Source organism: Thunnus thynnus, chromosome 6, assembly GCF_963924715.1.
Source record: "Thunnus thynnus chromosome 6, fThuThy2.1, whole genome shotgun sequence".
Classification (NCBI taxonomy): domain Eukaryota; kingdom Metazoa; phylum Chordata; class Actinopteri; order Scombriformes; family Scombridae; genus Thunnus; species Thunnus thynnus.
Window position 1 is genome coordinate 12523471 of NC_089522.1, and position 27033 is coordinate 12550503.

Genomic DNA, 27033 nt, shown 5'->3' on the forward strand with positions numbered 1-27033 from the left:
GAAAGATACATACTTTGCCCACATACTGTGGTGATGTAATGTGCAGAGAGTGCCACAAATGATGAGTAGAAAGGCTCATACTGTTTGTCGTGGTGCAGAATGTCTGATTCACTGCAAATGACAAGTGAAGTATCTCATTAAATAATGTCAAATATTATTTTAATAGCACATTTTTATGACATGTTTCTTTCTGGAGAGGAGAGTAGAGAAAAGCAGAACAGACAGAGATGATGACATGGTGTTCGAGAGACACTATTGAACTTAATACATCCTATGACATTTTACAACACTTAGATAACATCTTTCAACCCAGACAATTATTTGCCAAAAATGCTGATCTAGAAAGAAATCCTGATCTGGAACTGATAATTACCTTTGACTGGCAAATGGTATTATTAATACTATGCAAATGACAATAAGTGAACTGGTGTGACTGTGTGTGTTTGGTACCATATTAACTTTGGATTCATTTAGATGTCTGTGTGTGTTTGCCAAAATATTATTGTACAGGCACACCTGTATTCATTTAAACCATGATAATTTGTCTTGAGTTTTGATGAATGCATTCTCACATGAATAACAGGAGGACCGAAACGGCCCTGGCACACGGTTATGCAGTCTTTTCTAAAATGTCTGACAGATCTGCTCCTCAGCTAATTGCAGTAGCCACCAGGGGAAACCAGTTTGTGGTAAATTATGCAGTTAAGATGAGCCTGTCCATGCCCTAACAACACCTGGAAACCCACAACTCTGATATAAAGTTTCTGCTGATAAAGAACTGGCACAGACCAAATGACACCTAATCAATCTGTGATCTGATCACATACTTCCAGGCAGAAGGAAGACAGCCTATCTTGCTGGAAACCGACCTGTGTGTTGCTGTAAGCGTAAGTCCTTGACACAGCCATGAAGTCTGCTTTTTTTCCTTATCTATATTCCATAAAACAGTGACTTTTTTCTGCATCCTCCCAATACATCAATCTGCTCAAGTGACAGTACAAAATCACTTCAACGTGCTACACAATGACGATATACAGTTCCAAGTATCAACAATCACCAACACAGCTTGATGCATCTCTGCTAAAGCAATCTAAAATGAGTTAACACGATCTGTTTTTTCCTCCAACTCCTCCTAAAACAAGCTCCAAAGAAAGTACTGCTGATTGGGCCATTTGCTGGCATTTGTTTACTGACCACAAAGAAGCTGTACATCATTCGGGTGAAAGAAAAGAAGGGCTCCCAATTAATTCTCAATTAACCAATACAATTTCTAAAATCAGTCTCTGAAAGACTATAATGGTTTGACTGTTACCATTTAGTCCATCTTATTTATCACTCAGAATTGTTTACAATATCTGCTCTCAGATGCTTTAAAAATAGGAATAATAATGATGCATGATGATTATGATGTACATTATCAAGAATGACTTTATAAATAGGGACCATCATAAACACTGTATGTAGAATAACAGAATCTATGATGATACTGACGACAAAAATACAGTATGAGAAAATTCAGTATACTTCTTTAACGTCCAAAAGGGTAACCATGGTGCTTATTTTACATGTGGTTTGATATTTTCATGTACCCCATTTAAACACCTGTTTTGTTTTGTTTTTGTTACTGAACTAAAGAACTAAAGCATCAACATTTTCTCCAACATTATTATTACAAATGCAATTGACATTTCATAGAGTTCATTTAACATGTTAGACATAATGGACTATGAGGATGGTTGAAAACTCACAGGAGAATGCAAACAAACAAGAGTTTTGCTTTTAATGTTTCCTGGTTGGACCTTTTCACTTGAAAACGAAACTAACAGGCCCTGCAGCAGTAGTGCTTATATGTGCAGTTTGATAGTGGCTTCAGCAAATGAAACCAACAAACACCATGAATGCCCAGAGGGATCAGCTGATGTCACCATTGAACAAGGGTGTCAAGTGACAACCTGGCTGCTCTATAGGTAGTGACTTGATAATCTCTCCATGGTGATGTATCCATTGGTAGTTTGCAGGTCAAAATGTGCATATACTATCTAGTTTCACGACAAAAATAATTAAAGGTCCCTGATGCTGATTATGCCTTACTGTTCACACTCCTCTCTAAAGGCAAGTTCCCCTTGCGTGACAGGCGCTGCACCAGGATATTTGTGGTTTAACAGCAGGATGTCGGTTTTCCTCACAACACCTTTAGTCTTAATGTTACATTTAATTTCAAAGCAGCAGCACCGCCACGTTATCATTTTATTAACAATGCATTAAAGGCGACCACCAGGAGAAAGTACAAGGTCCCCGCCTACTTTCAACCCAACCACGGACATGTTTACAGCAGATAACGTTATACTGACTGGCTCCCTTACTAACCAGATAATGCACATACTGTTTATTGACATGCCCGGAGTGGTCTAGATATGACAAGCTCAGCATACAATTTGGACTGCATTTAGCTGACAATGTCACATAATACTGTGGCTGGACCGATTTCAGCGTTAACGCTACGTTATCCAGTCCAACTGGAAGGCCCATTACTTAGCTTCCTGGCTAATGATGAAGCACATTTTATGAACGTTACACTGCGACGTTGGCCAACGTTTACACAGCTGTACATTGAAGAGTAATGTCCACCAATCTTACAAAGTGCTTTGTTTCAAACTGATACTGCGTTACAAACCAGGTTACGCTTAATAGCATCTTGAGTAAGTCAGCTAAGGTTAGCATATTAGCTAGCGTCAGCAACTGACTGGATGCCAGTGTAGGTTAACAGTAGCTAGCTGCTAATGTTAGCTAAACTAAGCTAAGCTATGCTAAGCTAAGTAACGTTTCCCGTCTAACTTCACTAACCAGGCTGAGTTAGTTAGCTCACTCCTGAGTGGACAAGGCCAGTAATCGAGCAAATAGAGGCCCGCAATTAATTGACATGTAACCGGTTACCTGTTGATTATAGAGCCAATAAGCTGAGGTAGCTCTTTCGTTTCAAAAGCGGTGTACGAAGCCGATAAAAGCGGTCGTACTGCCGCTGTCCATTCGTGCTCCCCATCTCCTCCGCTCGACGCCATCTTCAAATCCCGTAGAAGAAGCTCGCTGCTGGAAGAAGAAACGGCCAGTAAATCACAGGGGGCGCTCACACCCCGACAACAGTCACCTCCGGACTGTCCACTAAACACCAGACAGGGGAATATGTATGCTTAAAAGTAAATATAAGGAATAGATGTATAACTTTAACTGTTAAAGGGGTTCATTTATCGGAAAACTGTGACAGAAAATTAAAAATGTGTAGTAGCCGACAATTCGTGAATTAAAAGAAATCAAAAATAATAGTGAACAAATTGTAAAACTGAGGTATGAACATATGGTAAATGAAACTTTTTATTTTGTATTTTGGGACAATTGTATTGTTTGTTTTTCAGGTAGGTATAATAAGATAAAGTTTCAGTCTGCACCTTTTCTGTCATTAATGTTTCTTTTTTTGTTTGTTTGATATAATTTGTTATGATTTATCTATGTATACTGTACGCATAGTTTTTCAAAATGAGGACTGAATAAACATCTTGTCATATAAGGAGCAACATCTCACCACAAGGTTAATAAATGCTAATAAAATAATTCCTAATTTGTACATGAAAATAAAACATAGAAAGATAAAAAAAAAAAAAAAAAAACATTTAAGAGTGATAAAAAAAACATTTTTTCTCTCACTCTTATCAGATTCAGAATCATCTTTATCGGCCAAATATGTTTACACATACAAGGAATTAGACTAGATTAGATTAGTGGCTCTCAATGTACTTACACACAGAATAACAACAACACTATATAAACACGTGAACTGTAAACAGGATACAAATAGTGCAAAGAAGTGAAGAGTGATGAGATGAATAATAAATGGTAAACAAAAAAATGACATGTTGCTTTATTTTTGATTATAGAAGAAAATTTGTAGAATCATGGCTCTTTTAACATTTTTGTAAATAAATAGCATGTGTGTATGAAGCTGATTGGACAGATTCCAGTGAAATTGGGGGTAATATCTCATCACTGTTATCTCATCTTATCTTGGGATAAGAGCCAAACAGTCTTGGCTGTTATCCCATCAGTGGTGAGACTTTGTTGACTGCAATGCGTACTGGATCAGTACTGGTCCAACATAATAGGCTATATATATGTTCAACCTTGCACACTAGATTCTTTATATTGTATTATTTTTCTTTCTATTTTTTAAACCTTAATTTTAATTCCTCTAAAGTTTTAATACATCAAGCCCGGGAAACATAATTTCATTTCTTCATAGGAAGCATTTGATACTGAAAGTATAAATGTAACTGTAGTGAGATGACAATAAAGCTCCTTGAATCCTTGAATCCTATATAAGAGTTCATTATAGTACATAACATTTTTGCTGCCTTAAATTTAAAGGTCTTTCATCAAGTTATTGCATCATCTTTACAGTAGCAACAGGACTTTGTTCAATCCCAGCAACCCAGCAAAAAGTCCAATCTAATTTATCACTGCGATCTGTGACAGCAATAAACAAATAGTGTTTTGGATGGGAAGTGAAATTTAACTGGATACTCATCACTGAATTTTTAACCTTTGGGAGGGCTTCCTTTTGGACATATGTGTTGACGCTTGTCTGTTTTTCACTTCAAATATTATGAAATCATTTCTATACACATAATTTTTGAAACTCTATGCTTTAATTAAAGATTACTACTTAGTATTAAGTAAGTACTAAGTAGTGAATTAGGTTGGAAAATATTTCATCTATTTCCAATGAAATACTAAATTTCCACTTTTACAGTTTGCAGAGGAAAACAAACAAACAAACAAACTGAGCTGGGGGGAGCTACACTTCATATAGAGATTTTAAACAAAAACAGGCATTCACAGCTTTTACAGCCTTTGGATTAGAGGAAAATCAGATTGAATCAATGTACCAAGAATTTCAGCTTTTAACTGTAAATTTTCTTTATGAATATGAAATTTAGCCAATAAAATTGAAAGCTAATATTTAGCTGGTAATTCAGTTTAGAGTTATCTTCTAGTATTCCAAACAGTACATGTTCCCAAAATGATATAACATTTTTATCTGTTTGGCTGTTGATAAAGATACACATGTTGTTCCTAAAGAAAACATATCTTGGCTGGGTAAAATCAGTGAATAAGTTTGAAAGAAACTCTCGAATCTTGAATCTTTCAACTGTACCCAAATATCATCCCAGTATTTTCTCATTTTCATACATCCCAGAAAACATGGATGTGATCTGCATTTTCCTCTCCACACAGCCTCGATCATGCGTAAAAAAACAAGTTTTCATTCAGAAAAAAACAAGTTTTCATTCAGGTTTTGTCTGTTTTAAGTCCATTCTTCATGCTGCACCACCATTGCAGGACATTTATCGAAGCCGTGTGTCTTCCTCACCTGCAGGGGGCGACACTCATCTGTCACAACACAAAGAGGAAGCTCGACAACTTCCGACTTCCTCCTTCCCTTGAAGAGGAAGCCATAGCTACTGCTGCAATGGCAAAGCTAATTTTGTTGTTGCTGAAATGTATAGTTTTATTGAGCACTGTCGAGGCCGTATTTGAGGATCAAGTCGGAAAATTTGACTGGTAAGAGGAAACTAGCGAACGATAAAACATGTAAGCTAGTTAGACCCATGTTTTAATGTGGAGGTGCTAATGCTAACACCTGTCACAGCTCCTTGCTGCGACCCGGTGTGTTTGAGCTAACCCAGTCTTTATGTGTGAGAAAAGGTCAAATAATTATATGTATTCTTAATTAAAAATGCAAGAAGTTACATCTGATAGTTTTCGTCAGGTTGCCGAGTTTGCCAGCGATGAAACAGGGTCTAGTAAGCTCAATGAGCTGCAGCAAATGTATTTCATTTAACATGTTTAAAATGTATATAAAATACTCTACTTTGAATAATAATGTGTGTGTGATGTGGTTTTTACACACAAAAAAGAAAACAGAAGAAGAAAAACATACTTTTGAGTGGAAGGAGACTTTAAATGTATTTCTAAGCATTTTGAAAGGATTGTAACCATCTTGTTACTAACCAGTGTGACGTCCACCAATATTTCCTTTTTTACATTTGAGCTGTGTGTGTTATAACACTGGGATCTGATCCCATAAACTATCTTGTTGACTCCCTCTCACCTTGTTCACTTTGTGATTCACAGGAGGCAGCAATATGTAGGCAAGGTTCGCTTTGCCCACTTTGACACACATTTGCAATCATCTAAAAAGGTGATTGTGGGAACTGATATGAACGTTTTTGCCGCCCTTAATACCAGGACTGGAGAACTTTGTAAGTAATGTGTTAGTCTATCATAATAGGCAGTCCTACTGGTCCAAGTATACAATTTCTCCATTAGTTGACATAGCTTGTTCTTAAATGACTGCTTATACAATGTCTGTTACAGTCTGGCGACATGTGGATAAGACTGGGCCAGAGGGAAACATTGACGCTCTTCTGCAACATGGACAAGGTGATTTTTGTCATTTCAGTTGAGGTTACAGAGCTTTATAGTTCATTTACTGAATGCAGATAATTCATGAAAATGTTTTTGCGTCCTAGATGCGGTGCTGGTGGTTGGTAACGGTCGCCTTCTGCGCTCCTGGGAGATGAATGTTGGTGGTTTGAACTGGGAGATTGTGCTTGACTCTGGCAGGTGATTACTGTCTTGACTGGCGGTGGTTACATTCGTTATTGTCCTTATTTTGACCAAACATTGAAATGAAAATGAAACTGATCAAAAACTGCTTTTGTGATACGTTTTAGCTTCCAGGCAGCATGTTTAGTTGGACAGCAAGACACAGTGAAACACGTGGCTGTTTTGAAGAAAACTGCCATCTCTCTCCATTATCTTTCTAATGGTCACCAAAAATGGATAGAGAATCTTCCAGAAAGGTAAGTGGCCATGTTTTTAATGTTACTGGATCAAAAGTCAAGAGCTTTTATTGTCACATGCACAGCAACACAGCAGATAGCAACATTGAAGGCAGTGAAATTTGGCTTCTTCAAGCTCTAGATCCAACTACATTATGAAATAGATATTTACAATTGTAAAAAAAAAAAAAAAAAAAGGAGAAAAGGAAGGAGAGAGTGATAAGAGAGAGACAAAATTAAAAAAAATATATACAGTATATACAAATAAACATTATATTGCTACATTGAATACTATAGTTTCTTATATACTGTTAATACTAGTCTTGTCTTTATTAACAACGTCTACCCTGAAATTAAGTATTTTGTCAGCTTGAATGCCTTTGTAAAAAATGCCATCTATATCATAAGATGCTGGTAGTGGTTCCTTTTAATGACTTGGTGTGATATATTTTGGGGAATGATAGCAATTCATTTGAAGTAAAGGTATGCAAATATTAGTAATATTTAGGATACAAAAGAATAGATTATGAACAATTAGAGAATATCTGTTTTATACACACGTTCACGTGACATACGGAAAAATCAATCATAAAATGTGGGGCTGCAACTCTAAAATATAAAAATAATCAATCTACCATCATATCAGACCCAGAAAAGCAGCAAATTATCACATTTGAGAACCTGGAACCCTTCAGATGTTTGGCATTTATGCTTGAAAGATGACTTAAATGAGTAATCTATGATCAAAACAGTATTGATTTCTTTTGATTGATTAATGGACTAATCTTTGCACCTCTAAAAAAAAGAATGAATGGATATGTCCAGTGTGCATACCAAATATGAATTCAAGCACTACCTGTATGAAGCAGCAGAAATGTTTGGGACATAAAAGCACACATTGAGGTCAAGGTTGGCATTATAAAAATTACAATATAACTGTGTGTCTTTTTTGTCTTTACAGTGAAACAGTGGATTACCAGACTGTGTATTCTGGTGGAAATGGTGAAGTGTATGTACTGGGAGTTGTTCCTCATTCCCACATTGCAATTGTTACTTACAGTGTGGAGGATGGAGAGATAATCAAGCAGGTAATTCTGATTCATAGTGACAAGAATATAGGTGCTTTGTTGAATATATTCATATTTATATAAGTAAATCAACGCATTGGTTGGTCATATTTCTGACTTCTTTGCTTGTGTTGTTCTATTCAGATCTCAGTCGAAGCTCCATGGCTGTCCAACATACAGGCCAGCTGTGCAGTGGTCGGCCAGGGGATGTTGACATGTGTGGACTCTGCAACTCTATCCCTCTACACGCTTGACTTGCACACACAGTCACAGATGACCCAAATCCCCCTGCAGGTATCCACCAAAATCAGCAAAAATCTCTCTCTTTACACTGATTCTTCTTCTTCTTTAAATGCTTTGCCGGTTTTTACATTGTTCTACCACTTGTGTTTTCCTAGTCACTGGGACTTGAAGTCACACCAGGCTTCCATCCAGTGCTGGTTTCCACTCAGCCCAATCCAGCCCGGCATCCACTGTCAGAGTTCTTCCTTCAGCTTGGACCCGAACACCACGTGCTTCTCCAGCTCAACGAGGGTCAGATAGTCACACTGAGGGATTTCAAGCCCGTAAGTGGCTGTTGCACTTCTGTATGATTAAGATGATCTGACAGTTTAAATCCAGACCACTTCTTGCTTCTTATGTTTCCTTTTAAAATGTTAGCATATTCCAGTATTGCAATTAATGTATCTTTAAGTCACCCTTGGATAAAGGCTTCAGTTTTAAGCCTAAAATGTAACTTGGCTACTCAAATATTTGACCGTCATGGGAAGATGAGTGGGTAACATCAACAGAAGGAACTTTACAGGCAAGAAAATATTGTGAAATTTGCCGTTTATGAATAAGGCAAAATTTTTCCTTAAGTTGTAATATTTTAAGCCGAGGATTTTTTTCCCAAAAATCATTATAGTTTTCACTTAAAACTAGCAAATCTCAGTGTAATGATTTAAGAAATTGTAAAATGGCATGTTTGTCTTGATTCTTAGGCCATGTTGACTTCATTTTCAACCACTGGAGAGAAGACTGTCGCTGCTATCATGTCACCCAAGAATAAAACTGTGAGTTGATGTGAAATTGCACAGATTGGTCAGATCTGTTAAGTATGTGTATGTGTTTGCCATTGTGTTCTCACAGTGTGTACCAGCTGGTTTAGTACAGTCTCGGTTGTCTCCTGTTATCCACGTGTTGAGTTCAATGAAGAGATCAAATGTGTTACACTCAAGCAAAAAAACATTTCTTTATCAGGCTTTATATGCGCCTGTGCCCTTTGGAAATAATGCTACAAGGTATACTTTAAATAGTCTGAATTGTATTTAAGATGTTTTGAAGCATTGTGAAATATGTGATTGTCTGTTTTCTTCCTTTAGGCTTGCAGTCTTAACCTCTTCAGTGCAGAAACTGGGCGCCGACTTCTAGACACAACCCTGATTTTTAATATGGATCCTAATGGTGGGAAACCAGAGAAGGTGAGTGAAAACAGGAATATTGTACTGACTGGAAGGCCGAATTTCCCAATTTTTCACAGTTTGCTGTTCAATTTCTTCCTAATGATTCTACAGCATGTTGGCTCTGTGGCTGGTCAAATCACTGTGAAACTGTGTCAAATCCTTGTATTATTACTATTAGGATATTAACAATGCTCTTCATATATGCGTTGTTGTCTTTTTTATAATATTACACAATCTAAGTCATTTTTATTCTGTCTTTCAGCTGTATGTACAATCATTCCTGAAGAAAGATGACTCTGTTGGCTACAGGGTCATGGTGCAGACAGAAGACCACACTCTCACTTTCATACAACAGCCAGGTATGGAGGGCAAAAACAGGAAGTTTTGGTTTTTAGTGTGTGAAAGACTCCGCCAGTCTGCGCTGGTTAATGTTATCTGGGGTCACTGGCCACTGAGGGGCGCCAAAGTCAGAAGATTTTAAAATCCTTCTCAAAGTAATAAAATAACAGACAAAATGAGCAGGCCTTTTTTTTAAAGGAATTTAATTCAACCAGATCCCACAACTACGTTAATGTCTGGACCATAATATTATTATGTATGTGATTCATGATTCATGTGATGATTCCAACCCCCATTGTGTTCACTGTCGAGATCCAGTACATCTCTCCAAAATGCAGAGGCTAGTGAGCCACGCTTTGCCTCATGGTAACATTTGAGTATATCCCACCACTTAATCATCATAAACGCTGCCAAAGTCTGACCACTGCTCTCAGTTTTCATAGTGTACACATAATCTTGTCCTTTCCACAAGCATTGCGGGGGGGGGGTAAATCATTCATTCAGTTCATGACAAGCATCAACGCAAACTGCATACTGTAACAGGGTGTGGAAAGTGGAATGAATGATTACAGAACAATAATGAGTCTTGTTTTCCAGGGCGTGTAATGTGGACAAGAGAGGAAGCCCTGTCAGATGTGGTGACAATGGAAATGGTGGATCTGCCCCTCACAGGAACGCAGGCAGAGCTGGAGGGAGAGTTTGGCAAAAAGGCCGGTAAATGTCAAACCAGGAATCCCGTCTAGATTTTCTTTCTCTAAAGTTTCGATATCATTCAGTATTACTTTGATTGTTTTCAGTTTGCAGTCTGTTAGAAGTTCTCAAATTCTCCTGCATGTCCTCAAAACATAGACAGCTGTCCACTTGCTAATCTAAGAGTCAAGCTTCATCAACAAAATTTAAGTTTTTTTTTTATTTTTATTATTATTGTTGAGGTTGCAACAGTTAAAAAAGATGTATTGAGGCCATGAATCACTTTGTGGCATTAGCTTCACTTTCTTTTGTCTTGTCCCACTTTTATTGCTGCGCTTGGATTCAGCCATTCAAGGTAACACACTTCTCTGCTCTTCTTCAATAAAACCTGATCGCTTGAGTCTTAAGGTTAGGGTCTCCTGTCGTTTGGAAAATCCCTCGAAACATCCACTGTACCCATCTTTTCATCAACCTCTCCCAGCTCTAGATTTCACTTTTAGAATCAGTCATATAATATTTCTACAAAGACTAATTTGCTCCTGTCTTCTTATTTCTTGCACAGTTTTATTAATTATGTGACAAATCTGCTTAATAAGTATTATAGTTTTTTACATAGAGTAATCTATAGAGTCTATTAATGTTATAAGGCACACATGCGATTTGCCGAGATCCACTCTGAGAAAGGTCATTTAATCCTTAAATATGAATTGAAAGCCATTAAACACCATCTGTGTTCTCGCCGTGATATGTCTAGACGGCCTGATGTCCATGGTGCTGAAGAGGCTCTCCTCTCAGCTCATCTTGCTGCAGGCCTGGATCTCCCACCTCTGGAAGCTGTTCTATGATGCGCGAAAACCTCGCAGCCAAGTTAAAAACGACGTGACCATTGAGAACCTGTCCAGAGACGAGTTCAACTTGCAGAAGATGATGGTTATGGTTACGGCATCTGGCAAGGTACGAGACTAAAGCTTCCCCCTTTTCAATTGGTCACTGTTCGGTAGTTTCAGGAGAGGCGAGCTGTGCGGCACACTTGTGGTCTAACTAGATTCTGTTTATTTTGTCTAAGACTAGGCAGGCCTGAAGTAAAATTAAACATTAATAAATAGACTCCATTAGGCCTCTCAAAACCTGCACTCAGCCTTTTCTTTTTTCTTTTTTTTTTTCCTGTTAAGCTCTTTGGGATTGACAGCAAGACCGGCAGTATTTTATGGAGGCACTACTTGGACAACATCCCACCTAATGCAGCATTCAAACTAATGGTTCAACGGACGACTGCACACTTTCCTCATCCCCCACAGTGCACACTGCTCATCAAAGACAAGGTATCCAATAACAAGGGCTCTGAGCTTTGTGTACCTCTTAAAAGGGAGGGTATAAAGGCCATGTTGCACAATCCCTGACTTAAAGGGCTTCATGTTGGTCAATTTCATTATCTTCTGGGCCGGGCTGTAAGCGTAAATCAAGCAAAACCAGCGATTGTGAAAATTACTGTAGTGTGACATCAACAGACCAACTGCTGAGGGTCTAAAAAGACGACATCACTACTGGGTTTTACTGAACATGTCTTCTCATTGTGGTGATGGCTCAATATTTGTTTTCCTTTTTGTTCTTTTTTTTTTCATCAGGACACAGGCCTGGCCACGCTTCATGTGTTTAACCCCATCTTTGGAAAGAAAAGTCACATCACCCCACCCGCTCTGCCTCAGCCAATACTGCAGTCACTCATGCTGCCACTCATGGACCAGGATTATGCTAAGGTCTTACTTCTCATTGATGACCAGTACAAGGTCAGTGGCAAGCTGTAAACCAGATCAACATTCTGCATTAACCATTACACATTCAGTACATTGTGTCCAAAAATTTTTTCTCTCTAAATTCATACACATCAGACTAACACTCGACTCTACTGGACACTAGTACAAAACAGTACAAACATTTTATAACTATAGTATTTAACTGTAGTGGGATTCTTCTTTTTGGGTGAGAAATATTGGCTTCAAACGGTTTGTTAAAATTGTATCCGACTGTTATTTTTCCACAGGTGTCTGCCTTTCCCTCTACAAAGAATGTATTACAGCAACTCCAGGAGATGGCCTCATCCATATTCTTTTATCTTGTTGACTCCAGCCAGGGAAGACTGTCCGGCTACAGGCTACGAACGGCAAGTGAAGCTTCTTTCGCTGCATTATTTCAAGGTTCTTTGCACATCAGGACCCCACAGAAATTTTTAGAAATGTTTGTCGAGCTGGCAACCTTTCAGGGTTGATGCTTTATGATTAAATAACACATGACTGATTTGGAAAAAAAGAATAAATCCGGATGTTTGTGTGTTCTCAGGATTTGTCGACCGAGCTGATCTGGGAGGTTGTCATCCCGACGGAGGTGCAGAGGATTGTCTCCGTCAAAGGGAAAAGGCCCAATGAGCATGTGCACTCTCAGGGCAGAGTCATGGGAGACCGTAGTGTCCTTTATAAGGTACATTAACTTTGCCTAAAACCTTATTACAGCTGTGAGAAATGTGTTGAGAAAGTTTAGATATTATATCAGCTGAATTATATCATTGTTCTTATTTGTGACTTTGGTTCCAGCCTCGACTCTTCTCTCTCTTTCTCTCTTACCTTCTTTGATCAGAAAGCGAGAGTCAATCCCCGTTTTCTTGTGTGGACTGAAAACTCATCTTTCCAATAAATACCGTACCTCGTGTCACTGTTTCCCCAGTGAATCATAAACCGGCTCCACGACTCACTCTGAATAGAATAAACACTGCTTCTTTCTACAAGGACTCTCACAGTCCTTACTGTAGTCCTCGCTTATATTTTTGGTGATCTAAATTATTTTTGTTGTATTTTAGGCTCTGCTGCTACCAGTGCAAATTTTTTTTCCATCATAGTTTTAAGCAAAAAAAAATGTGGATAGTGCCCAGCCACACTTGGGTACAGGTGCAGGACAAAAACGGCATTCAAAGGAAAAAGGGGAAGTGGTCTGCACACCGAAATTTGCAAGGCAAATATGGATGTAAATGATCAAATTTATTATCTTGTTATACAGCAGCAACTGTGTTATTGGATTCATTGTAGTCCTCAGCCAGAATACAGGTGTTTTTAATGAGTGACTGAGAAATTGTGCAAATTATTGACCATTAACAAAATATGTGTTTTTCACCTTTTGATTTAGATGCCAAATTGTGTTTTTATTTCATTTCTTACAGTACCTGAACCCCAATCTGTTGGCGGTGGTGACTGAGAGCACAGACTTGCATCAGGAGCGCAGCTTTGTCGGGATCCTGCTGATTGATGGTGTAACTGGTCGCATTATCCACGAGGCTGTTCAGAGAAAGACCAGAGGACCGGTGCATGTTGTGCACTCTGAAAACTGGGTGGTGGTGAGTATTACTGACACCTACATATTCTCACTCTTGGATCCTTTATTGTTTTGATGCTTTTTGCTTGGTTGCTGTGAGGAACGGTGACTTAGCACCCACACTGTAATAGAACATTGAACACATTAAGACCCAGACTTTGAAAGGGAACTCAGGTGATGCCTTGAGGGTGTTGTGATCTCACTATTGAATGTGTGTTTGACTCTGCAGTACGAATACTGGAGCACCAAGTCTCGTAGGAACGAGTTCTCTGTGATTGAGCTGTATGAAGGAATGGAGCTCTACAACAGCACTGTGTTCAGCTCTCTGGATCGACCACATGCTCCCCAGGTGCTGCAGCAGTCTTACATTTTCCCCTCCGCCATTTCTACCATGGAGGCCACCCTGACTGAGAAGGGCATCACCAGCCGCCATCTGCTCAGTAAGTTTCACAGAGGTCTATTCTTTTGGGTGTAGTGACGTGTATTACTGCCAGCCAAAATGTCTTTTATTGTTTACCTTCAGACATTTAAGAGTAATTCACATTTTCTCGCAAACAAAAAGGTCTTTTCAGCGCTGCTTGGCGACAAGTGGCCTCTTTTTAACATGTTTCTTTGGGTTTTCTTTGTCACAGTTGGCTTGCCATCAGGAGGAATTTTGTCATTGCCCAAAATGTTCCTTGACCCTCGGAGGCCAGAAATAGTATCTGAGCAAAGCCGGTAAGTCCAGTCAGACTTGGTTTAAAACTATTAATTGGTTGTTTTTTTTCCCCTTATCTTTCTATGTAACCTGTTAACTTGATCTCCAGGGAAGAGAACCTGATACCATACGCACCAGAGTTGCTGATCCGAACAGAGTGGTTCATCAACTACAATCAAACTGTATCAAGAGTGCGAGGAATTTACACTGCCCCCTCTGGCCTGGAGTCGACCTGCCTGGTGAGTCCGCCTTCACAGTACTGACAAACATACTATATACTTTATTATTCTATACTATAGGCTCTTTTATACAGAGATTTAATGACAGTGTTACTTATTTCCTTGTAGGTGGTGGCATATGGTCTTGACATCTACCAGACACGCGTCTATCCCTCAAAGCAGTTTGACGTACTGAAAGACGACTACGACTACATGCTGATCAGTAGCGTCCTCTTCGCCCTGTTCTTCGCCACCATGATCAGCAAACGCCTGGCAGAAGTCAAACTGCTCAACCGGGCCTGGCGGTAAAGTGATCGTCAAAATCCCATCTCTGACAGCCCCGAGGCTGCACAAAGGACCTCAGCCCGAGGAGATGAGACCGCTGAGGCCGAGCCTGTAGAAGAACACAGGTCAAAGTTCAATAAGGCCCATAAGGAACTGCAGGGGTGCGGGGACGGCGGGGTGGGGGTGAAAGGAGGGGTTAGAAAAGGTTTTATGTGTTTATTTTATAACTTATTTTGCAAGCACAAGGAATAATTTCATAGTAGGATAATTGTTTTTTGTGCCATGTCATTTTGATTAAATGTTTAAAACATAACTAATTACAAATCACTGAAACGACTTGAATTTAGTAAATGGAGTTTGGAAATTAGTTTTTACTAAGATTAATTTTGTCACATTTCTGCGTCATTAGACTGTTCTGAATGAGAATGATAATAAATGTTGAGGTCAGTCAGAGAAACCAGAGACAGAAGACATGCAACACACGTGAGCATGACTTAGTACAATACCTCAGTCGAAAGGTTTGTACTTTTAGCCTGCTGAATCACCATGATACCCAAATGCCATTCGGTTTGATGGCAAATGAACTGTGAATATGAAGTGTGAGGAGATAATGTAGCACGGGCAAGAAACGGTTATTTGCTTTCCTGAAGACGCTCCCACCAAAAGCACTGTCATGATGTCTTCACCATCACACACTTCATGAAGGAAAATGACCAACAGTAGCCCTTGTTTATGTACATCAGTCATCCTGCAGCTCAGATATTTGTGAGCACTATCAGCTACCGTTAATGCTCCATTAAAAAATTGTCTCAGAACTCCAGTTTAAGTGTTTTTGTTTCTGTTTTCCAAAACTTTCAGAGACAAAAATGAACTCTTTGTAGCCTTCAAAATACATAATTATGGTTAGAAATATATCTGGCATCTTTCAAGCACACATTATATATCTTTACTAATCAATATAAAGAATTAAAATCAGCTCAACACTTAAACGTTATCAGTCAATCATTATTAAAAGCCAGTAATGATAATACAAGTAAATGCTGATTGGTACACATGTAATCTTGTCTGCATTACAGTGTGTTTTATATCATAGCAGTTACAGGAATATTTGTGTATCAGCAGATCCTGCTGCTTATTAATTATGGTTTTCTTCAAAGACGTATAACACAATAACAGTGGCAAAAATTTATGTGCCATTTTTTCCTCTTTTCTTTCATCCATCCATCTTGACAAAATAATGAAAGACTCAAGTATCCTATTGAGATTGTTGGTAAAACAGAGAAGAGCAACAGAAATATGCCTCCTATAGGTACATATGTTGTGGAAAAAGGACACTGACCCATTCATAGAATTAATAAGTTATTTTATTTCTATAAATACATTAAAAACACAATTTTACAATGATTTATTTTTGACACAAACAACATGATGAACTTACAAACAGCCTTTGCTTGGGCTGAATTTGACACAGAACCTTCATGAGAACTTCCAACCCGTCGATGTAACGAACGTTGTAAACGCGGGTCCGTACCTCAACAGTGTAAACGTAACACGATTTCCATGCCCACACATACAAAAGGCCCAATCTGTATTTTTTTTGACCATGTATACAGTATTTGAGCTAAATTCACACACACAATTAGAAGTATTTGCTTTAATTATTAAGATGTTTTTTGTCAAAGGATCATAATTGAATACAGAGGCTTTTTTTTACCTCTTCGTACAAATACACAAAAATGAACAGCATCAGACAGCATTAATGACTTAGTTGTTGACTATTGTTCTTCATATGTTTATTAAGAGACCTGTCAATCAATTTGAGGATGACGGCAGGTTTCAGTCGTGTGTTTTGAATTTTGGGATCACAGAAAATACCTTTAAATAAATTAAATCTTGTGCACTTGAGCGTAGAACAAAAAGCATGAATCAATGTTTGAAATTAAAATGTAGATTATTTTGCAGGAAGGATGTAGCTTGATGTAACTTTAAAATAAGACAATCAGCTTTTTCATAATTAGAGGTGCTTTTAAGAAAAATTAAGCACTCATGCACAAAATCCTGCAAAAGGCATGTGCTTTGAATTACAAATACAAGTTAAATTCAGTTTTAATCAGATGAAGTGTTTGATAGCACTGTAGTTTAAAAGGTGTTTTGACTGTGTTCTAATATCGGCCACATTGTTCATTGTTAAGTTTACCATAAATCATTATTATCTTAATGTGAGAATGATTCTGCAAAACATAAAATCTATCAATACATTATAATCAGGATTTCAAGCAGCATTGTCTTAAAAAATAACACACAGGGAATGAACAGTTTTATACAAGCCCAGCTTGTATATACAGTAATTATTTGCTCACCTGTAAGAAATATAGTATCAGTTGTTTTAACGATATGCCTGCATGGCTGTCAGACTTAAAATTAAATGAGTGATGAAATATTGTCCTCATAAGAAACTGCAGCTAACCAAAACCGTAAATGGTTATGGGAGGTAAATATTTCTCCTACATTAGTGAAAATACTGGAATGTTATGATGTTTTCCAGGAGACATCTTTAAAATACTCACCGGTGAAACATTAAAAACAGACAAAAACCTCACAGTGCTGTGTGACATAAATAATCTTAAAATACATCAGCCATTGAAAGTAAGACCAATATGACATTAGACATGTGAATGTAGCATGTAGGTGTTGTTACACACTCGGTCCACTAGTGTATCACATGTTTATTAATGATGTCAGTCAAAGTTTTCTCCTCATCTAGTGTCAGACACAGTGACATAAGCGAGGATTTTTATCTGTTCTGCCAGACGCTGGAGTTTCCCGTCCTAGCGGGTTCACTCAGGAGTCTTTCTCGTCTGTCCGTGTACACCTGGCGGCCTGGTGGCAGGAGGATGTAGTGAGTGGCACTGGCCTTTCTGCCATCCTTCAAGATGGGAACAATGCAGGGAGAAAATTGAGCTGTAGGTGGCGCCCTTTCACTCTGCTGTCTCTGTAATGCCTTACTCACATATTCTGGGTTAGCAGCAAAACTCTGTGTGGCAGGCATCACGCCGTTGATATAAATTGGAAGGCTTTTTGGGCTTGGGGTACGTGGCGGGCACGGTGGGACTAAAGGGACCCTTGGTGGGATTTTGGGAGGTTTGTCCTCTTTGTTGGCGCTCATACTCTTTGAGAGAGCTGGAGGTTTTGGAGGGATGGGGATACGAGGAGGGATTTGTGGCTTTTCAGTGGGGACTGTTGTGGTGCTGCTGTGGAACAGCTGGGAAGCAGGGCCTGAGCAGGAAAACCGGAATCTGGATGACTGGTGTTGGTCTGGCTGTTTGTTACACAAAGTACCCCCAACTGCTGACACCACATGCTGGTGGTCTTCTCTCTGGGGAGCTAGTGTCCAGTTGTCAGCTCCAAACCCACCCCCTCTACCTGTTGGCCTGTCCTCTCTGCCTGGCCAGGAAAAAGCCATGGAGCCAATTCCAGCGCCACCAGCCCGCAATGAGTTCTCCTCATAGGCATTATTTACCTGGCCGCAGCCTCTTTTGCTGCCCCTGCACACAGCCTTGGGGCAGCTTTTGGGCAAAAGTCGCCGTCGGTCACTGGTAAAGAATTCCACCTCGCTATCGGCTGCCTCATCTGACATAAGCTCCTCAGGGTCAGGCAGAGGAGGCAGGGGTTTGGCTTCTCTCTGGTGGCCCCCAAACATTGTCCGTCTCTGGGATGAAGGGACCACCTGGTCCCCCTCATGGGGCTGGAGAATATTTTCAGGCGTCAGGCGGTAAGTATCAGAGTAGAAAGGAGACTGGGAGAGGGAGATGTTGGCTGGGAAAGGGACAAACAATCATGTATTAAACAACTGCCTTCATGAAATCGTAAATGGCACTATATACCAAGAAGCCGCTGTTTATTATACAAGGTTTTGCTATCACTGTTGTTTCCTTCAGAGCGGAAACAACTCTCAGAGGAAGAAACATGGAAAACAACTTGCAATGAGAAAAAAAATCTTAACTAGAGTGTACGGATGGTGTAGGAGGGAAAAATACCAGGGGGAGTGGGCTGCCCACAGTTGTGCTGAAGGTATCATACAGGAAACGGGAGTGAAAACACGTCGAAAACAACCGCTTAACCTATCACCCTGTTCGTCAAACATCAGCCACAACACTCTGATTAACACAGGAATCGTCATTATCTGCGAGGCAGGCCGTAATCTTAACAGAGCTTCCCATAACATCCGATGTGCCCCAGACTGCAGGAACAGCTGGTGTGACCAGGGAGCGATAGCTTCCCCCCACCCCCCCGATGACAAACTCACCTAAACTCTACACACTCTTTTATTAGCCAAATGGGTTTTATACTCAAGTTTCTCAGGCCAAGACAAAACTAAGAAATTTTTTTTTAATTCAAAAATTTGGATAGGATGTTAACTTTTTCTAGCACTTGTCAGAACAGGAGTTGACGATTAAAACGGTTAAAATAAAGGTAAAAATAAAAAAGTAAAAGTTATATTAGTGTTTAGTTAATAAAATGTATTTTCATTTCATTTCTTTGCTAAACCTTGTGTGCCATGTTTCAAATAAATGTTTCCCTGTATATTAAGGTTTAACATATAAAGCAACTACAAGGAGTTTTTAACTTGTTATGAAACAGTCTCAGTTTAATATTGTTGCCTCTGTATGACCTACATAAGCAAACGAGACCATCAGCGATAAGATTGGCTATTTCTATATCGTTACTCTAAATGCCTGTCGCCAGGTTGGATTCCCTGCGAAAACAGATGAAACAATTTACAGCACACAAATCAGAAGAACTTGTGTTTACATTTTCCATTTTACAAGTTTTACAGTGAGTTGTACGTTAGCCAGTTAAAAGAAAGCTTAGATAATTTTATTTTATATTTTATATTTTATATTTTGTGGTTATGGCGAAACTAGGGCAGGATCAGCAAAGATAATGAGAAATGACAAAAAAAGCTAAAAGGGGCAGTGATAGAAACACGAGTCAACCTTGATCGGTCATTCAACAAATGGACAGAACCGCAGGATTTGAAAGGATTCAAAACCAATCCTGAATTGTCCCTCTTCCTCCTAAACAGGTATGTAATATGTTTATTTTATTCTTGCAATACATTGCAAAACGTGGTTTTACATCAATATATGAATTTACATTGGTGGCTATAACAAAGCAAACTAACGCTATGGCTAACGTTAGTTGAATGTAGCTAATGTTAGCTGCATTTGTAGAGCAAAGAAAGCGCCGCAAAGCTTTCTGTGATTGTTAGCATGATGACCAACACGCACCAGGCAATCAACAGTAGTTTGTATAACGTTGAGAGGCTAGACCACTGAAGTGAGTAAACCTATTTATGACCAAGTTGTTCATGGGAAATGCAGTCTTCATCCCAGGAAACTCAACTGTTTTTGTCCACTCCTTCAAAATTTTGGTGACCAATTACAGATAAACAGTAAGAAATACACAAAAACAAACTCATACGTTTTATTCAGGGTCATCTAAATATGGTATGTACCAAGTTTGGTGAAGATTAGATGAAATATGTGCCAACAGAAGCAAAAAATGTGTTTACCAAAAGTACATTTTTTCCAGGCGCAAATGGGTGTGGCCTATAGCAGTCAAATTGGCATTGTCCAAGAAATACGCTGTGCAAATATTGTTTTGATACACCTCATGGTTCATAAGTTATTAGCCACGGCATAAAATGCATAATACCTGACCAAATGGTGGCGCTATTGGTACCATGTTTTAATATGTTAAGCATTTCCACACGAGACACCTGTCCATGAAGTATGAATACTTTGGCACTTTTAGTTTTTGAGATATCAACTTTCAAACATTCCTCCCATAGACTTTCCATTATAAATTTTTATATTTTTAAAAAGTATATAAAATCATTGGACTATGCTAGAAAGAAGAAAGGTCATAGCATAAATGCACTTAAAGAGCTGAACATTTTGATATTTGAATGATTTCTGTGGCTGAAAGTAGGCAGAAGCAGGTAGCGATCGAAAAACGTACGGAAAAAGAATAAAAATAATAAAAATTTGAAGAACAGTGTGAATGCTTGTGTGCGTCAGTGTTTTGCAGTCAGTTGGTTGTACATACATGTAAAAATGATATCTAGAAGACTCACGGTTAAATTCCTTGGCTATTTGCTGTTGCTGAAGCTCCGTCAGGTTGTGTTCCATGTCAGCACTCAGGCCAAAGCACACTCTGCAAAGCAGGAGAGGTTGAGAAATCAGAGCTGTGCATGTGCGTAAATCATTTCTGCACATAACTTGTCATGAGTAAGTCATTATACATGAAATAACAAGCATGACATATGCTTTACAGGGAATGTGTTCTGTTCTACGTTTTATAAACATATCAGTATTACCAAAGAAAATGACGGACTCTGATCACAGATGCATGGAAACAATTTTACTAATACTTTTAACAATAATACTTATTGTTAAATAAGAAAAGAAAAAGAAATTAAAGAAATACTTTTAACAATTGCAGAAGTTAACCTTTCATTCTACTTTTTTAGTGATTTCTGTCCCTTTAGGCATCAAATGTGGCAAGATAATATGAAAATCACACTCCTGATACTATGATGAATGTATAGTGCTTTTACTGCCATATTATATAACAATGGATGCATGTTATATTTTGTTTTTGCCAGTGTCAGAATTGTGTTTGCGTACCTGCTGAGGTCATGCTGTCCCCAATAGTTATTCTGACTCCTGGCCATGTTGTGGCAGAAAGGCAGTTTTATTGTTAAAAAGCATCAAGTTCTGTTTGGTATCGGTCTACAGCTCCAACACAAGTCAGCTCCATCAAATCCATCCCGGCTTCATCCTAGCCCACGGTGAGCTGTTGGAGAAACAGAAAACTGAGTGGTAGATGGATGGTATTCACATGGCTACTTATCTTGTACATTCACACATTGTTAGAGGAAGTGTGTAACAATTAAGCTTTTGTAATACAACACTCTACCTACAAACAGGGCATATAAACAGCATACATCTGGAACACAACCACATCCAGCACACCCAGCTGCAGGCAAATCAAATGTCAGAAAAAAATCTAGAGCAAATACTTAATAAGCTGGAATCGCATATAAATATATATCGCCAATAAATGAAACAAGAACTGAAACAAAAACATGCTTTATAAGTGACTCCGGCATATAATAATTCTGCACTTTAAGGGTGTAATGCTGCACAAAGTTCACGGTTCAGTAAGTTGATGTCGTGTCACGTTACTCATTTAAAAATGGCAAATGACTTTCCATTTATGGAAAGTTATTTACACATGGAACAACAGAGCAAACGTGTGCAGATGTGGAAAGACAAAAACAACCACAGCACTGAGTAGTTCAACAGATTTTGTGTGCCAAAGTGAAAACTTTATAATGAAAGACACAATACTGTATTAATATCATTACGCTCCTTATTTTGTCCTGTTTTGGGACATCTCTCACTCTGAAAAAGGTCGGCCTGCAGCGAAACTGAATAAATGTAAAGAATTTTGTGAGAGTATTGTGCAAGAGATTCTCTTATCCTGAAATTTTCCTTATATTTACCTTATATTTATATTTATTTATATTTAAGTACAGTAAATATCAAAATACAGTGTCATTACTGATTTGCTGCATTGTTATTGAAAGCACAGACACAAAGGTGACGCTACAGTCACAACAAAAAACCAGTAAACGACTTCAGTCTGCTCTGGCAGCTGTGTATGTGTGACTCTTTGTGGTGCCAGCTTAAAGCCATTTGTCTGATGAGCGGGCTATTGCACAACCTCTGGGTCAGATGTGGGAGGGCGGCCGCACTCCTCGCCCTCCTTCCTCTCTGTGACCATGAAACCCTGCAGTATCTGCCCTAACAACAGGGGCTAATTGTGCGGCATTCCTGTGAAGCTGAATGACAAACTCCGCCAGTGAGATGGCACACCAAAGCACCGCGCATACAATGACAGTCGGCCATGGACCGTAAAGTGATTTAAAGTGTTTTAGTTTACTAATATCTCAGTAAGGACAAGAAGTACATTGACAGACGCTGCAACTGACAAGGAAATATCTTATAAAAATGTTATCAGGTCTTTTTTTTAAGGAGATAAATGATAGTAGTCAGATTAATGAATGACAAAAAGTAAACACACAAGACCAAAAAAGATTGGCATTAACAGTATATGCAGAGTATCTAAAGAACAGTTGTACAGACAGAGAAAGTTGTGTGTTCAGTTTTAGCCCCCTCCAGCTCCAGGGATGCCGCTCATGACCCTCTGACCCTGACCTCTGTCGTGACAGACACAAATCAAGTGATATCTTAATTTATCATAATGATCAGAAAGTACCATTCAACCTATACTGGACATCTGATTTTTAAATAGCTTTTAGTTTAAGAATAATATTGATGCAAAACCATGTTGAGTTATTTTTGTTATTATTATTGTTCAGACTTGAAAATGAACTTTCTGAAGCATTGGAAAATACACTACACCTTGTCTTTTTTCTATAGAATTGAACGGTGCACCAAAATTACTTTCAAACCAATAATTACAGAAGCCTACTCCTCCTCCTCGCCTGCAGGAGGATGCCGAAAAGTCACAATTTTATAGTCACATGCGCAATCTTATTCTTCAGAGTCCTGCTTTGTTTCATTTCAGGTTTACGACCGATGTGGGATGCAAACAATGCAGCGCATGCATAATGCAACAAAAAAAAAAAACCCACTACAAACAAAACAGTGACCCGTGCATCTATTTGAATATTCATGTCATCCTTAAAACAACCGACTGTGGCGTTATTTCCGCCAGTGAACCTCGGAGATGGAAGATGCTGAACAATTATGAATTCTACCGGCAATTACTCAGTGTCCGATGAATGGAGCCACTCTCAGGCATGAATGGGCCTTTGTGTCACTTTGGTGCGCAGCGAAGCAAGCCTGAAAATCCAAGTGAACTCTCCCATGAGGTTGGAACTGAAGATACGCCATGGAGACAAGAAGACACGGCCAAGGTATGAGCCTGTGCCACAAATCCTATGCAGGAGGATATGCGTGTGCTGGCACTGTTGGAAGGACAAGCCAGAAGCAGAAAAAAAACCTGTTTGTTTATCTCATTGCAGGAGCCTTGATGAGCTGTCCTTGGCAAGTCTTCACGCCACTTTTTTCAGGAAATAAGCCTTTCAACTGACTGCACCTTTACAGATGATTTAATTAAAGCCCTGGCATAAAATAGGTGCTTTACATCACCTATTTGTACTTACAACTTATTGTAAAGTAACATTCACACCTTAGCAGGCGATATGTAAATCTTATTAAATGAATTTAATGTAAATATTTTAACCACAGTCTCACTAGGCCACAATACTTATACACACAATACAATAAAAAAAACTGCTCTCAGGACCAGTATTGGCAGCCAAGATTAAAGAGAAAGAAATAAATGATTTAAGAGATATATTAAAGAAAAACTATTAAACACTCCAGACCAGTAGACATGTATACTATCCATGCACTGGTGTCAGGGGTCAGATGTATGAGACTCTGGCTATATATGTGACAGGGCCATGCATACAGTTCATTAAACCATTCCCTTATAAAGAGCATTCACTGCATAGAGCATGATAACAACAGAAAGGATAAATATATATATATGTCTAAAAATCCCTTAAAAAAACAATAGAAACATGTAAATCCCAAAGAGAAAAACAAAAACAAAACAAAAAAAGAAAGACCAGTTAGCAGCACAGTACATTAAAGTCCATTTGGAGAGAAAGTGGAATAAGTCAACCTTGACGCATGTGGAACATCTGACTAAGAAAATAAAAATAGTTCTCCTTATCATTTGCAAAATCACTGATTCCCAGTCCTTTGGCTGACTTCAAATCTCCTGAGATTGTGGGACCAATAGTGGTGAATCATTCCTCTCTGGGATTGGCTCATTTAATTTATGATCTATATCGGCGTTTACTCATGAGTAATGAGTAATTACCATTATTGCAACAGCGGTCAAGCAGTTTATGATATGAATCCCCCAGACACATCACGTTATTAAGAGTCGTATTTGATTTGTTCTTTGAAGCTGATTTAGTAGGTGTTGTAGGTAGAAAAGAAAACGAATTACAGCGCAGATGCTTCTTGATCGCTAACAGCTTGTAGGTGTAAAAGTGACCCAGGAGGCTGGATCAAATTCGACACTTTGTGAGTTAGAGAGTGACTGCTGTAGACTCTAATTTTTATGCTTTACATGAACTTACTCACCCCAGACCTTCACAAATCTGCATTAATAATTTGGTAACTCTGAGGGGTAGAATAAAAACGAACTGGAAAAAATGCTTAATATTTATAGGCTGCACTATTTACAGCCATCCACATTTGTATTTGCTCAAACAAATTCATATCCAGTTTTCACATGTGATCACCTGTCAAGATGTAATTGAATCTACAAATTATCTGCATAAACTCATGAATGTGATGGGTACAATCCTGTACAAATAGATAAATAGATCTTTCATTGCATTTGAAATCACATCATTACACATAGACTCCATTTTCTATAGTTTACTTGTAAGCATAAATATTTAGATACATATGGGCTAAATGTAGGTATAACCAGGTAGATTCATATAGATACTGTAAGTATTCTGTAGATCAGTTGTAGCAGCCCGTGGGGCCAAATCTCTAAAATACAAATAGGTAGCAGTCTAATAAAGGCAACAACATTTTCATTCAACCATAAAAGGAACAGGACACAGTTTATTGAGTGTGGACGACCCATAAATCACAATTTAAGGCACATAGTGCAGCACAAAACATACATTTGTGTGTATGAGTTATTTTTTTACCAAATGAGTTTAACATAAACTGCTGTAACTCTGTCAGCACTCACTATCTTCACTCAGATACAACTCTAAAAAACACACTGTATGAATCTGTTTTACTCTTAAAATAAGTAAAGTACTCAAAAAATAAAATACTATACTGACAACATACAGTAAAGTAGCCTGTAAAACTGTGTTGCCCCCCATGAACAACACTGATAGATAGATAGATAGATAGATAGATAGATAGATAGATAGATAGATAGATAGATAGATAGATAGATAGCGTCCAGCGCCCGCCAGCGGCTGACCGGGGAGGTGCCGCTGAGCAGGCAAGACCCATCCCGCCTCGACGGGACTTGACCTGGCGGACATCAGAGAGTCCTGCAGTGGATCAGGACAGCAGACCCTCCTGCTGCTCTCAGAACACGATCCCAGACAGACCAGCTGAATCAGTCCTCTCACTATTGAACTATTGGAAAGTGATTTTCGACCTAAGACCGCGTCTCCCGGCTCTTTGAACAACTAGTCTTTTCACTGTAGCTCCGATTTCTGACTAAAGTCTTGTTTGAACAGGCTGTCCCGTTCACATCTCATATAACACTGTTCCTGATCGTTCATTTTAAGTATTTAAAGCCCAGTTTCCATTAACTAAAGTATTATTTTCATGGCTAAATGGAAATAAATCTTACCATGAAAGTCAGTCTAATCCTCCATCCCGTACAGCCGGGTCGGTCGATCTGTGTCCAAAGAGAAAATGAAAATCTGTGTGTCCAGTAAAAGTCAGTGTCCCAGTCCAAACTGAACCATGTGCAGCATCCCTCCTGTCAACAATACTGGGAGGTGAAACTCATTTTGTCAGAGTGACGCGTCTTTCCTCATCTCTTTATAAATACACCCAGCACCCTGAACACGTTAACTCCACCCAAAGGCCGTCTTAAAGGGAAAAAATCCCCCAAAACACAAAAAGCGTTTGGAAAAACGAAATGAAAAAGGAAAGGAAAAGTAGGTAATGGTTTATAAACCAGAGGTGGTGGAAAATACATTTGGGGAATGAAGGCTATAGACTATTTTTAAGGTACTTACTTGAATATTCATATTTTATGCTTCTTTAGGCCAGTGGTTCTCAAACTTTATTATGTCAAGGACCCTTAAACTGACACAAATTAGACCATGGACCAAATTAGACCATTTGATAAGATCTTGTCACAGGTTCC

General features: G+C 38.7%; 3 protein-coding genes across 11 annotated transcripts in view; 1 reads left to right on the top strand and 2 right to left on the bottom strand.

Moving 5' to 3' along the window:
* ubr4 (ubiquitin protein ligase E3 component n-recognin 4) overlaps positions 1 to 3099 on the bottom strand; it is a 54999-nt gene extending 51900 nt beyond the window's left edge. For all 9 annotated transcript variants that reach the window (XM_067591761.1, XM_067591760.1, XM_067591757.1 and 6 more), the window contains exons 1-2: positions 2935 to 3099; positions 14 to 111 (exon numbers count right to left, since the gene is read on the bottom strand). In XM_067591761.1, coding sequence (XP_067447862.1) covers positions 14 to 111; positions 2935 to 3059 — 223 coding nt within the window. In that variant the 5' untranslated portion in view covers positions 3060 to 3099. The remainder of the gene's footprint in view (positions 1 to 13; positions 112 to 2934) is intronic.
* Positions 3100 to 5343: 2244 nt separating this feature from the next.
* emc1 (ER membrane protein complex subunit 1) lies at positions 5344 to 15817 on the top strand. Its single transcript, XM_067591762.1, has 22 exons — positions 5344 to 5613; positions 6187 to 6314; positions 6430 to 6495; positions 6585 to 6678; positions 6789 to 6917; positions 7858 to 7984; positions 8108 to 8257; positions 8362 to 8529; positions 8947 to 9018; positions 9328 to 9426; positions 9671 to 9767; positions 10345 to 10461; positions 11192 to 11391; positions 11610 to 11759; positions 12063 to 12224; positions 12479 to 12598; positions 12775 to 12912; positions 13646 to 13819; positions 14027 to 14237; positions 14430 to 14514; positions 14604 to 14733; positions 14842 to 15817. Exons 1-22 carry the CDS (start codon positions 5372 to 5374, stop codon positions 15019 to 15021), a joined length of 3039 nt encoding a protein of 1012 aa, XP_067447863.1. The 5' UTR covers positions 5344 to 5371; the 3' UTR covers positions 15022 to 15817.
* A 526-nt stretch (positions 15818 to 16343) lies between these two features.
* LOC137184274 (ERBB receptor feedback inhibitor 1) lies at positions 16344 to 26689 on the bottom strand. Its single transcript, XM_067591763.1, has 4 exons — positions 26509 to 26689; positions 21690 to 21858; positions 21137 to 21216; positions 16344 to 18813 (listed from the first exon to the last, which is right to left on the bottom strand). Exons 2-4 carry the CDS (start codon positions 21734 to 21736, stop codon positions 17792 to 17794), a joined length of 1149 nt encoding a protein of 382 aa, XP_067447864.1. The 5' UTR covers positions 21737 to 21858; positions 26509 to 26689; the 3' UTR covers positions 16344 to 17791.
* Positions 26690 to 27033: the final 344 nt, after the last annotated feature.